The sequence below is a fragment of the Pezoporus flaviventris genome, unplaced genomic scaffold (genome assembly GCF_033815535.1).
Source record: "Pezoporus flaviventris isolate CSIRO_AGI_PZ_B2104156 unplaced genomic scaffold, CSIRO_AGI_Pfla_v1 ptg000078l, whole genome shotgun sequence".
Lineage (NCBI taxonomy): Eukaryota > Metazoa > Chordata > Aves > Psittaciformes > Psittacidae > Pezoporus > Pezoporus flaviventris.
Genome location: NW_026892626.1, coordinates 14822277 through 14834859, shown reverse-complemented (window position 1 = coordinate 14834859; position 12583 = coordinate 14822277). Strand labels below are relative to the sequence as shown.

Below are 12583 nucleotides of genomic sequence, written 5' to 3'. Positions count from 1 at the left end.
ACTGAGAGGGATTGGAACAGACTGCCCAGGTGGAATCATTGTCCCTGCAAGCGTTCAGACACCGAGTAGACAAGGCCTTTAGTGGCATGGGTTAGTGGTGGCCTTGGCAGTGCTGGGGTAATGGATGCAGTGGATGATCTCAAAGGTTTTTCCCAACACAGATGATTCTGTGATTCTAAGTGACTGGATCCATTTTGGGGTTATTTTGGAGGGGAAGGTGCTGGTCTGAGCGAAGGGGACGTCCTTTGATGCTGCTGTAGGTTTGATGCCGTGGGGGCCTCTGCAACTCACCCCCATGCGCCAAGGCGCCATGTTACGGCACGAGTCCCGGTGGCGACCCCGGCGCGCCAGGGCCCGAACCCGCCGCGGCTGCTCCCAAGGCCACCTGAGCCGTGGGCCCGGGGCCGCGGAGGGTGGGCGGGGCGAGCCCCGGCGGCGCCAATGGGAGCGGGCGGGCGGTGCTGGGCGCGGAGGCGGTGGAGCCTCTCCGCGAACAAAGAGGGAGCGAGCGGCGCGGCGGGAGGGAGGAGGCAGGCAGGAGGCGGGGGGTGCCGGCCATGAGGGGCCGCCGGTGAGGAGGGAGCCAGGCGGGCAGCGGCGCTCCATGGCCGGCGGGTCGGGGTGAGGTGAGGCGAGGCCAGGCGCGGCGGGCATGGCGGGCGTCAGCTACTCGCCGCCCTGGTGGGTGAGCCTGCTGCACCGCCTGCCGCACCTCAGCCTGCGCTGGGAGCTCACCTCCGCCGACTTCCGACCGCACGACGCCGAGTACCAGCAGGTAGGTCCCCATACGGGATGGGGGGGTGTTCGCTGTGCAGGGCAGGGGACTCGGCCCGCTGGGCTGTGGAGGGGGTTCGGGGTGCCCGGGTGGGTGCCGGCCCGCACTGTTCCGTGTGGTGCGCGGCCACCTCACGGGGCGGCTGCCTCCCCGCTGGGCTGGGGGTCAGGGTCTTGCTGGCCTGGGCCGGGGGCAGGAAGCTGTGACCCCGCAGCGGGGTGGGCAGGAGCCCCGCGCAGCTTCCAGCGTGCTGGAAACCCAAGTTGTTCTTGGGAGGTGGTGAAAGGATCCCCTGGAAGGGGAAGCGGGGGGCAGCCCTGGCCAAGTGCCCCCTCCGGGTTTCTGCGCTGCTGCCAAGCCATGGTGTCCAGGCGAAGCCACTCTCCCGGCCACATCCCGCTGGCTGGATCATAACCCATCATCGCTGAGGATAGCCGCTCTGCCCCATGCAGCTGCAGTGACCGCTCTTCAGCCAGCCCCGCGCTGCCACGACCTGCGGAGAGGCCAGCAGCGCGTTCCAAAACCGACTGCCTGCCTGCTGGAAAACAGATGACTTAATGCACGAGAGAGAGCGGCGTTAGCATCAAGTGCACAGGAAGATGCGCTCAGAATACTCGTGCGCTGCCTTTTTTCCATTAATGCTGCTTAGGCTGTGCTTGGTTGGCTAGGCATGTAATTAAAATGATTGTGGAGTGAATCTGTGTGCTCTAACATCTGTGTTCTCTGCTGTCATCTTGGAACAGAGCTGCAGTGGCTCTGCTGCCTTGTTTTGCCACGGTCTCTGGTTTTGAAAACACCATTTTGCTTTTCTGAACATACTCGCAGTGTCCTATATACACCGCAAGCTGACACGCACACAGGCAGAAAGGCTGGAGCATCTAAACAGTTCCCGTTTATCCTAGGAGTATAAGGTATTAGAAATACTTTAGAAAGCAGTATGGTTTGCCTTTTTGTTTTAAACAGAGGAACAGATCTGTGGGCTGAAGCTAGGGCAAAATGTGAGAGGTTAATTTAAAGAGCAATGGGTAGATACAGAGAAACATCCTTAAACCAGTAAACAAAGCAGACTTTTGACCTAACTTTTGTGTTTGGGGCTTCAATTTGTTAATTTGTTTTAGTTCCTTTGGCTTAGCAGAGTTCAAGATGGCCACACACAGATGTAATGCTGCACGGCAGCTTAACTGCATTGCCCTGACCTCAGAGGGTAGCTGCCGTTACAACAAGGGATATGAGATGCTGAAGATCAAAAGTTAAAGAGTTCATGGAAGGATGTTCTTGGGAGTGTGTTATCATGAAACAAGCACTCATTGACCTTTGAATAGACAGCAGATGTATTGGTTTTGCTTAAATTGCTTAAAAGCATTCCTTGCAACAGTCTGGGGCTGTGTTCATTTGTCAGATAATTTTTCTACAGTAATCATATTCTGACTTAAAGCCTTCTGCTGCTCTTCTCCTGTGTAGCTGCCTCCCCTCCCTTGATGATATTAAGGACTTCTTGCACAGCAGTAAATGGCCCTTTAAGTCTTAACCATCAGCTCACAAGAAAACATCTTATCAAATCCAAACCTGAATGTCTAGATTACAGAAGCATCTGTTGTCAAGAAAACGATTTGAGGAGCAGCAGCAGCAGCTTTGCTGGTTTGGGGGTTGGTGAAGGATAGCAAGCAGGCTCCAGTAACACAGCCTGGGTGATCAGTGTCGCTGGTTGCATAACGAAGCTGCTGTGGCTCTGCAAGTTGACTCCAGAGTTCATAGCCATGTAGATTAATTCTAATGCAGTGAAACAAGGAAACTTAATCCTGGAGTGGGAACTCTAATGCTAAAGGCTCTCTCATGCTTTAAATTTTTCTGAAGGCCTTTTGGGTTTGAGCATTTTCTGTTAGCTTTGTTATGGATTTCTCTGTTTGTAGCCTGTGCTGGTATAGTTTTCCCTTTTCTTTAGGAACCTTTTATATTAAGCAGGTGAGATTGTCAATTTTTTAATTTAAATTCTGAATATTTTTCTTCTTTATTCTATTTGTAAGAAAATTGGCACAAAATGTGTGGGTGTTTTTGTTTTCTATTCCATTAGTGGTTGATACCCCTGTTCTTAAGTATAGGCTGTTAAACTGCATGCTGCACTTGAGGTCTCCAGTGGCTGGAGAGGTTGGGGGATGCTAGCTGGGAGTTCATGGGGATGGGAAAGGGCAGAGTGTCCTAGCTCTGTGTTCCTGGTAAGGAAAGATTACCTTTGCTAAACTGAAAATACCTTTAAGTTTCCATGACTTCAAGTCATCGGGTAGCTGGGCTCTTGTCATAAATAAGCATATGGCAAGGCTCAGTGTCTGTTCTCATTCTGACTTTTTATAAGGAAATAAGTAATGTACCCATTCTGATTTTCCACTGCTCGTCTAGAAAAGATTTCCCAACGCCTGACCAAGGGAAAACATTGTTTTCCTTCTAAACCTGTTTTCTTTAGTAACCTCTTGGTAAAGACCTACCTTTTTCTTTGTACTCTTGTTTTGATGATAGGCTTTGAACTTGTGCATCAGCTGAGCATCTCTCTTCAACCAAAAGTGAAACACAGTGGCTTGGATTTGAATGTTGTCATGGCACTTGTTGCCGTGCCACGTGTTTCTTGCAGGTGAGGAGGCTGCTCATTTAACAGGCTTTCCACCTCTACCTAGCAAGGATTACTGTAATGCACAAGCTGCTATTCCACTGAAGCAGCAGACAGGTTATTGTCCCCTGAGCCCTCTCTGGAGCACATGTAGCTCACAGATAAGTGTGTACTACTGGTCTTTGAAGTCTAGGTCTTTGTTATGTCTTTTGGGACTCTGGATGATGGGGGTTATCTAGATGATGTAGATCTAATGACTAGTTATTCCGTTTTGTCGCATGTAGTCCCTTTTCTCAGAGCAGGAGGGACACCCACTGTGCACCGGCCTGTCTCAAGGCAGCTGTGTCTATTGTGTACCAACCTACAGGGGCTTCCTCCTTTTGTCTGAGAGCTTGAGAAATACTTAGGGCAATGTTGCTGCCAAGGGCTGAGATCAATGCAGCTGCAGGTTTTGGCTGTGTACCTCTGTCACCTGAATCAGTCTCTACAATGCTCTCTCATTAGTATTACTTCTTATCTTCTCCCACCGCGTATCATGTTGCACTGGGTTAGAACAATGTGTGCAAGTGTAGAGATCCTTTCCCCTCTGGACTGGATTCTTTAAAAATGTATGTGTGTCCTTCAGATGCTTCCATCATGACAAGCTGTGGACAGCAGTATAACTAGTTCTTTCCTTTTCTGGGGTAATGGAGCTGAGCTTCAGTGTAGAATGCGGTTGTGATCCTTTTTCTCCAGGGGGTTTGGCATGTTTCTGAGTCCTGTCAGAGTTGTCTTTATGTGCTGCTTGCAGGACTTGCTCCATGGAGTCATCCCCATAGAATCATCCCCATAGAGGATCTTATCAGACCAGTTTGTTTCCTAACCCTCCCATGGATCACTGGGGTTGAAGATATCTTGATATGAACAGTTTTGTTCTGGCTGTACTCTCATCTGAGTCATACTGCAGTGCTCTGCAAAGCCTTTTGATTGTGTAGTGAGTCACAAACTCTGGAGTGAAGGGAATGTAAAAATGGAGCAAAGCTTGTGTTCCTTCTGACAGCACCATGCTAATGCCAGTTCTGGTCTCTGTGCCTTTTGCTGCTGAACAAATGATGGTGATCTTGCCACTACTGTCCACTTCCTTTGCAGTTCAGTTAATCACACCAGTAAGATGGTCCTGAGACAGCAGCTGTCATTAGTTTAATCTCTTTAGTAATCGAAGTACTTCTACTTGTGACTCAGTTGCATGGCATTGAATTCACTTTATTTCTCAGGGTAGTGTTGGTTAAGTGCCTTGAGATAGCATGGAGGTTACAGGCTGCAAAGAAGTAGAAAAGCTGAATAGCTTTTTAATACAGCACAACAACAGGTAATGGGTTACGTGCTTGAGACAGGGTGTCTTTGGTAGTGACAGAAAAGGAGCCTGCAACACTTTATTGTAGCTCTTAAGTCCCAGTGTGCCAAGAAGCATATGACAGTGAAGAAAAGAGGCTGTAAAAGCTAAGCTGCAGAGCACATTGACTTGAATTTGTGCTTTTCCTTAATAGCTGGGAGATGGCAATGTTGACCTGAATCTGTGTAAATGCATGGCTTATGTGTGAATCAGGCTGGAATACAGCAAAATTCTCCAGCATTTTTGAAACTCTTGCCTTATACCACTCTCGTGCTTTTTCTGTGAGAGTCAGAACTGCAAATGCATGGGTAGTAGGTGTAATGGCAACTGTATGTGCTTTGGGAAAAAAGATTGGATGATTGATTCATACCAATTAAGATGCAGAACCATGCTAAAAGAAGGATTGGTAAGAACAGGCGTATGCTTTAGCCCTTGGTCTTTTTAGTGTTGTCACCCAGGAGTTTCCTATCATACATCTGTTAGTGCTTTTGTGTTCTTTTTCTGCTACTGTGTTCAGGGTGGATCCAGCAGTGAAAGGTACTGGGTAAACCCAACGATGCTTCCCTTTTTTGTGGCTTGCAGACTCTAATCCAAGGCATGTGTATTTGAACCTGTAGCCAAAGATTCAGCAAGGAATTAATTGTGTCAGGTACTCTCTGGCTTTGTGAGACTGTTTCCTTACACATAACAACTAATGTCATCTTTGGAAGTATTCCTTGGCTGGAGAAATGTGATGGAGCCTAAACTGCCAAAAAACTTGGGTTATAGAGATTGTGTTAGAACTTCCTCTACTGTACTGGCATCTTATTTCGATTCTGAAACCGAGAGTCTTTCTGTAAATTAGAAACATGTGTATTAGTCAAGTTGGATGACGTGTTTTTGTCTAGTTGGCTCAGAGTCAAAGGGTAATGTGCCTTTCTTAAAGGGGTTAGACTGAAGGTTTCTTTCTTTCAAGAATAGATGGGCCATTTCCAAGATCTGATCCTGCTATTGCACTAGTTTGCTCATATTTCCAAAAAGGTTAGGTGACACTGGTTAGTAGAATCCAATGATTTCTAATGAAATTGAAGTTGTTCTTAGGTTTCTAAGAAATGATGGTAAATCCCCTCTTCCCTTTAGTCATCAATCCCAGTTGCATGAGTAACCATGCAGTAATATCTCTTATCAGCAAATTGCTGCTTTAGGCTGACTCCTTTATTCTGCCTTTACTCGGCAACTGTAGCATAATGAATAACCAAAAATACAGAATCAAGACCTTTTTTGATGGCTGATTTTTACCAAAGTTACACAACAATGGTTTCTGCTGACCATACATCCAATCATGCAGCAACATATGGTACACAGACAGGAAAAAAAGTCAGCCTTTGCCAGCTTTCTGTCTGTAGCTTTACTTTTTTTTTTTTGCTGACCCATGCTGTGCTGCTACGTTTTCAGATGGTCTCCTGAGGACTGACAGTTTCTGGAAGCCCTGACTGTAGATTACCTTACTCTAGTCAACAACTGTTCTGAATGTATGGTTTTAGCAGACCAGAGTAAGTAGAGAGGGGTAAAAAGTGACTTGGAGAAATGTGAAACTTGAAGGGCGGAGGGAAAGCAATGCAAGCAAATGTGCAGAGATGTAAACCATGCTTGCTTCATCTGGGTAGACTCCTGCAAGTATTAATCCTGTGCAGAGAAGATGCTTTTGCCAGGCCTGGTGAGCTTCCCACTCTTATGAGACCTCTGTGCAGCATGTGGTGCTCTGAAGCTATCATGCTGGTCTTAGTTGGAAGAGTAGAACTAGAGTTAAAAAGCATTAGTCTGGTCAGGTGGGGACCATCCACTGACACCTTGATGCTTCTGCACCAAGATGACATTTGTCCTCTTGAAAATCCTCTATTTTTATCTTTTTTTCTACGCAAGTGTACCAGCTTATGTCTTCTGGTCTGCATTTAAGTGCTTGTGAATTAAATCTTGGGTAAAGCATCCACCTCCGAGTGCTGCCTATATATTATAGTTACCTGTATGCACGCAAGTGATTCTCAGTTTGAAGGAGCTGACATTTAAGAACCTTACATTTTGCATTTGCTTTGGAAAAACAAGACTCTAAACAGGAACTGAAAATACAGATGGGGGTCTCTAACCACCCATTTGCCACCAAAATGAAACGGCTACTTTGTAAGCTTATCTTGGTGTCCAGCTGCGAAGCCTGGTCGCTTGCATCCTGAAGAAAGGACTAATCAAAATCGGTTCAGTCTTAGCTGCCTCTTCCCTTTTTGTTTTTCAATTCCTCTCAATTCTTAATGCCTTTTGTCAGCAGAGGAAAATCCACACTCTTCAGGTTAACAAAAAGCCTTTGTTTCAATGGTTATCCAATAAAACAAGCAGTGCTTCAAGCAGGTGTCAGTGTGGATTTTCAGTGGTCCTTATTTTTCATTATTAGGGAAAGTGAGAAATTCACACCCAGAAGAACACATCCCATTAGGCATGACTCTGGAGATTAAGGGTGGGAAGTCAGGTGCTTTCCTCTGACTTAATCCCAAAGCTTTGAATGTGGATTAAGGGGCTGTGCCAGAAGTCTCTATCTTTTACTTGTGTTTTGGGGATAGGTACATTTTGAACCTGTAAACAAAAATCTATCTATTGAAAATGAGATAGACAAAAGTTGTGGCCCTTTGTCACATCAGGTTTCTTGTCATACGTGTCTTCAAGATTATCAGTTGGAGGGACAAGCAGTCCCTTGGCATTTCTCTATTTTTTTCTCTCCCTCTCTCCTGTTTTTTCCTCCTTTTTCTTCTAGGATTTGGCTGATTTTACACCTCTTCACCCTCACTGCTTACTCCCACCAGCACAATTGCTGATGGAAAGGGTGAAGAGCAGAACTGATGGTTCATGCTATTTGTGTTGATGTGGCAAGACTGTGGTGTGGCAGAGCTTGCCTGGTGAGGTCTGTGTGACTCCTTTGTGGGGACACTTCTGTACCTGTAAGGATCAGTACGCTGAAGACTAAGCAGTGGTGATTAATGCTTTTGAAGCCATTCTTTTAGGTTCTTTGATGTCGGGTGAATACACTTTGGTGGCAGCAAGCAAGCGCTGAGTAAGATGGTGCTTGCTCTTAATTTTCTTGAGATGGAGGGGAGTCAGCATGTTGTTTGCAGCTGTCAGTTTTCCTCTTGCTTCTGTTTTAGTAGTAAACTTTCTACCAGTTACGTTGAGATTTCCCATTCCCCTTGAGTGGGTAGGAGAACTTGGCTTGTTTTCAACTGAATGTAATTCCCATAGCTGGGGAAAGGGACATGATATCTGGGAATTCTTGCTCTAAGGTTCAGGCGAGACGAGTAACTTCAGAGTACAACGGGGTTACCTTCTGTAGTGAACTTTAATTCTCACTTTTAAGACATGGGTAAGACTCAATGACATAGAGATGTCTGCTGGAGAGTTGCCTCTTAAGAATTCTAATAACAAAACCAAACCCCAGTGAACGTGCTCTTCTTTCAGCAAGGCTGGCTGTAGTTTCTGGGCATGTCATCCTACCAGTTCTTTGTTTAAGATGATGATGAGGATGGCAGGCAAGCTAAAATCAAGGAGGATCAAGTTCATGAAAGATTTGTAGTGCTGGGAATGCACTCAGATGACAGTCCAAAAGAAAAAAGCCATCACTGTTAGAAATCCTTCTCTTTCCTTCCACTTCAAGGAGTGGCCGAGGCGGTTGCTTGTATTGCAGTGGTGAAAAGCTATGGATTCGTTGGGTTTATCCCCAGATAAGAAATGACTTTTCCTGCATAATGAAAAGGTCTGCAGGTATCTAGTGAATAGTCACTGTGAGGCAGTGCCAGGCTGATGCTCGCTCTTCCTCATTTTCTCCTCAGGTGAACTTAGGAAGTTCACTTTCATGCTGCAGAGGCTTTGTTTCAGACTTATTCTTGCATTGTTTTGGGTTTTTTTAGATTTCTGGGTAATGAGCCACTTGTAGGTTTTGTGTCTGATCTTATAATTTTCAGCTTTAGGGTTTAGTAAGCCACAAATGTGCATGTTCTTGCAAAGTAGTCATTTTTGCTTAAAGCTGCAAGGGTATTCTCTGGGGGCGGGGGGTTGGTGGAGTAGGTTAGTGTGCAATACATGGACACAGCAGTTGGTATAACTCAGTCACGATACTTGTACAAATTCCCTTCCCTAGGCACTTGAATATGAGGGTAACACCATAATGTGTGCTTTCACATGGTTATCAGGTTGCTTGCTTCAGCAGATGTGATGTGTGCCAGACTTCTAAGTCCCTCTTTTAACAAACGAGCATTTTTTTTTTGGTCAATAGTAAAAGCAGCATTGAAACCAGCCAGGGGAAAGAGCTGACACTCCCCTTTGCCCTCAGTTAAACTGGAGCTGTACCCTTGGATTATGATTTCCTCTGTCACTGCTAAATGCTTTTTCTGGCTGATACGTCTCCGAATGGTGCCACATGTGCATATGCGTGAAAGTCCTTTGTAGTGTGAAATTAAGGATGAAAGATATTGCTAATCAGTCCTAACAATGCCAGACTTATTCCTGGACAAGGGGAAATGGGAATGTGGGGAATGAATGTTTCACAAATGTACCACACATTCAGATGCGTTGTTATGGCAGTGTTGGTGTCTGTGCATGGACACCCTTTTCAGGCTATGAAATGCTGCTGTTCATGCAGGGAATTTAAACAAGCCTTCTATTCAACACTGAAATCCAAAATAACACCAAAATCCAAATGGAGGCACTTCAGTTGCATAATGGTGTCTATTACAAGGAGGTCTTGGTGCAGCAGATGATGTAATGCTCCCTAAGATAAGGCCCAAGCTGGTGGGGGGGGGGAGAGGAGAAAGAAAAGGGTGTTGGTGAAGGAACCCTTGAGAGTATTGCTGATGGCATCAAAGTTCTCCATAGGGTGTTAATTAGCAAACTTGAATAATCCCCAGGTTGACTGGGTTACAGCTGTACATGTGGAAAGTGACCCGTTGTTTGGTGGTACCTGTTTTCTCTGATGATGATTGCTATAGTGCTGAATAGAAGGGTTTTGAATAATGTGGTGGGCAGAGTATGACCCCACTGTATTTCGTGCACTTTCTTGCAGTTTAACATTGTGCTCAAGTTCCCGTAGCAGGTAAACTGGTGGGTTTGATACTTGCTGCATTACTTTTCTGCAGCCTACTAAAGAGACGTTTTCTGTTGCGTTGCTGAAGTTGTAGTGCTTTGCACGCGGGCTGTGCCTGTAGCGTTGCCATTTAAGCACTCCTTGTAACGGATGATGTTACTGTTCTGAGGCCTCTGGCAGTTTGCTTTGCTTCCTTCCTTCCTAAACTTAGGTTTAGCAGATACTTCCTTTCTTCTGCTTAGGAATAGCTCTTCATGTTGCTTCCTTGCTGCAAGTGCCTCTGTAGTCCCTTCATGGACTGGCATGGTCAGAGGGGTGGCAAATGATTCCCACCTTGCATACAGCTCCCGCTACCCCTTTTCTCCCTTGTTTTACAGTATTCACTCCAGGAAATGCTGAGAAAGCTGAGAGTAATGGAATTCATGAAATTCAAGCTGTGCTTCAATGAAAACGTGTTTTCAATTTCTGCCTCCTTGGGAGCCTGAGACTGAACTGTAATTGTTGGCTCTGGGTGGGGGCTGGGGCTGGGGATGAATGAAAGCAGTGGAGTCAGCGCTCTGCAGAGCCTCTCGCCTGGCATCTCGCTGCTGCTCGGCATTCACAGGCTGGTGTGTGCTTTGTGGCGGCTTCAGGAAGCGTTTTTGTATTCAGCTGTCCAAATGGCCCAGGCGTTTTCCTGCTGGGTTTGATCTGGCTGTCCGGGTCTGAATGACAGTGACATGTTGGCGAGGAACGTGATCGGGGAAGCATCAGCTGGGGGGTGGTTTATTTCCCCCCTTCTCCGCTCTTGATCCTGCTCACGCTGTCCTTTGAGTGTCCTGCTGCTGATTAAGGGTGAGAATTATAATGGTGACTCAAAAGCCTTTGGTAAAACTCATTAATTCATTCCTCCTTTAATTAGACACCCAGCCATGGGCTTATAATTATCAGTGCCTAGGAACAGTTAGCAGCTGTAATAAGCTGTGCTGCATCGATAGCAGAAACCATGGGGTTTTGGCAAATGCAGATGTGGGGAGCTCTTCCTCGGTTTGGTGTTTGGTGAGGAACATGGAAGGGCAGAGAAATGAAGGAAGAAGTTGAGAGTGTGTAGCAGCTGACCGCTGGCTGAATCTTGCCTCCTGGTGTTAACTAAGAGGAAAGGGTGGACTTGTCCTGCTTATAGGTATATTTTTCCTTGGGGAGTGTAATATTGCAAGGAAAGAAAAGAGGAAGGAGAATCTAATGAGAAATTACACAGGCATCTTTAGCAAACTTTAGCACCTGAAGGAGTTTCTCTTTAGGAATAAGAGTGTAAAGGAGCAGTTAGTTACAGGCTTTGCAAACAGTGCTGGCTTTGCTGTTTTGGTAGGGAATGGCTCAGTGTTTGACAACAAAAAGTACCAGGTGCTTTTCTTGAGTCTTCTGAGGGGAAAAAGTAAACGGTGAACTTCCATTATTTTGTGATCTCTTCTTGGTTCTGAAATATGAAGGAAGGTAATTTTCAGAACTAATCTCTGTGGGTGACCGCTGGCAGCAGATGTCCAGGGTCTTCTGAGAGAAGTTTGCTCTACTTCTGGTAACTTTGAAATACTTGTGCCCTGTGTTTTTTAATTTGTTTTCAGGAGGAGAACTACAGGGAAGGCTGAGAGGACTTCAGGGAAGGACTTGTTATTTCTACCTTATTGCAACTCCACTTGTAGCTACAGTCACTATGAATGCAGTGGTAGACCCTGAAAACATGTCTGGCAGATAGGTTTGCTTTTTTTCCCCTTAAGGTTTGAACGCCTCAGACTTGAGTAAGTGCTAGCTGTTGCACAAGACTAGAAGTACTTCTAGTCAATGGCAAGTATTAATGTTCATGCTCCCTTAAGAGGGAAATTGCTTCAGTTGTAGTAGGTGGCAGGAAAAAATGGATCAGCTGTGTTTTGGGTCTTTTTCTGTCTGGGTTTAGTGGAAATCACAGATAGCACATCCAGTGAAGATGGAATGATTTGCTTGACACTACTGTAGCTAAACAGAAGCCTTTACTTCAGATGAAAGTGCTATTTTAAAAGCACTGTACAATGCTTCCTGTCTGTTTTTTAGTTATTTCAGAATGTGACTGATTTCTTCTGTTTGCCCTTCTCGTCCTCTCCCCATGCAGTCTGAGTTATTGTTGGCTTATGAGACTGGGTAGTGCATCGAGCATAGTGCATCCTTGGTCTCTGAGGCCACTGGATCACTGGCCATTCCTCATATATGTATATATCCAAGACATGTATAAATATATGCATTTAGACAACAGATGTTGAATCAGCCTGAGTAGACAAATTAGTGGGAGCAACAAAATTACAAGGTTAAAATAGCCTTTCATTCTCATCAGTGCAACCAAGTGAAGATCCTTGTCTTGGAGACCATGTTCTGGGGCAGGTTGAAGTGCTCTAACAGTTGAACCTCTTGATCACTGCGGGGATTGTCTCAAAGCTCAAAGGTTTTTTGAGCTGTGTTTGCCTTGACCTACTGCAAGTTAAATTCTCTTCAAACCCAATCTCTTCTGCATTTTAAGCACTTTAATAATAAGTGGTACATTAAAGGTCTTGCTTATAAAACATGCCCAGTGCTGCTGACAAAATTCTCCATGTAGACAAATGGTACTTTAGGACTTGCTTCCAATGCCTGTGTGTTAGCAGGCGGCTCTTGGAGAAGCTGTGTGAGTGATAGTAGATGCTGGGAGCGTTCTGCTGAGGTGTAAATAACAAGGTTGGACAGTTGATGCTAGCT

At 45.7% G+C, this 12583-nt stretch overlaps 1 protein-coding gene across 4 annotated transcripts in view; it reads left to right on the top strand.

Moving 5' to 3' along the window:
• The first annotated feature begins 483 nt into the window (after window positions 1-483).
• TTYH3 (tweety family member 3) overlaps window positions 484-12583 on the top strand; it is a 78582-nt gene continuing 66482 nt past the window's right edge. For 2 of the 4 annotated variants that reach the window (XR_009746933.1, XM_061473524.1), the window contains exon 1: window positions 486-775. Coding sequence is in view for 3 of the 4 variants with exons in the window: in XM_061473524.1 (XP_061329508.1) it covers window positions 653-775 (123 nt within the window). In the remaining variant the exon portion in view is untranslated. Of the gene's footprint in view, window positions 776-12583 lie in introns of all 4 variants that reach the window. The other 2 variants (XM_061473527.1, XM_061473526.1) reach the window with 2 other exon arrangements.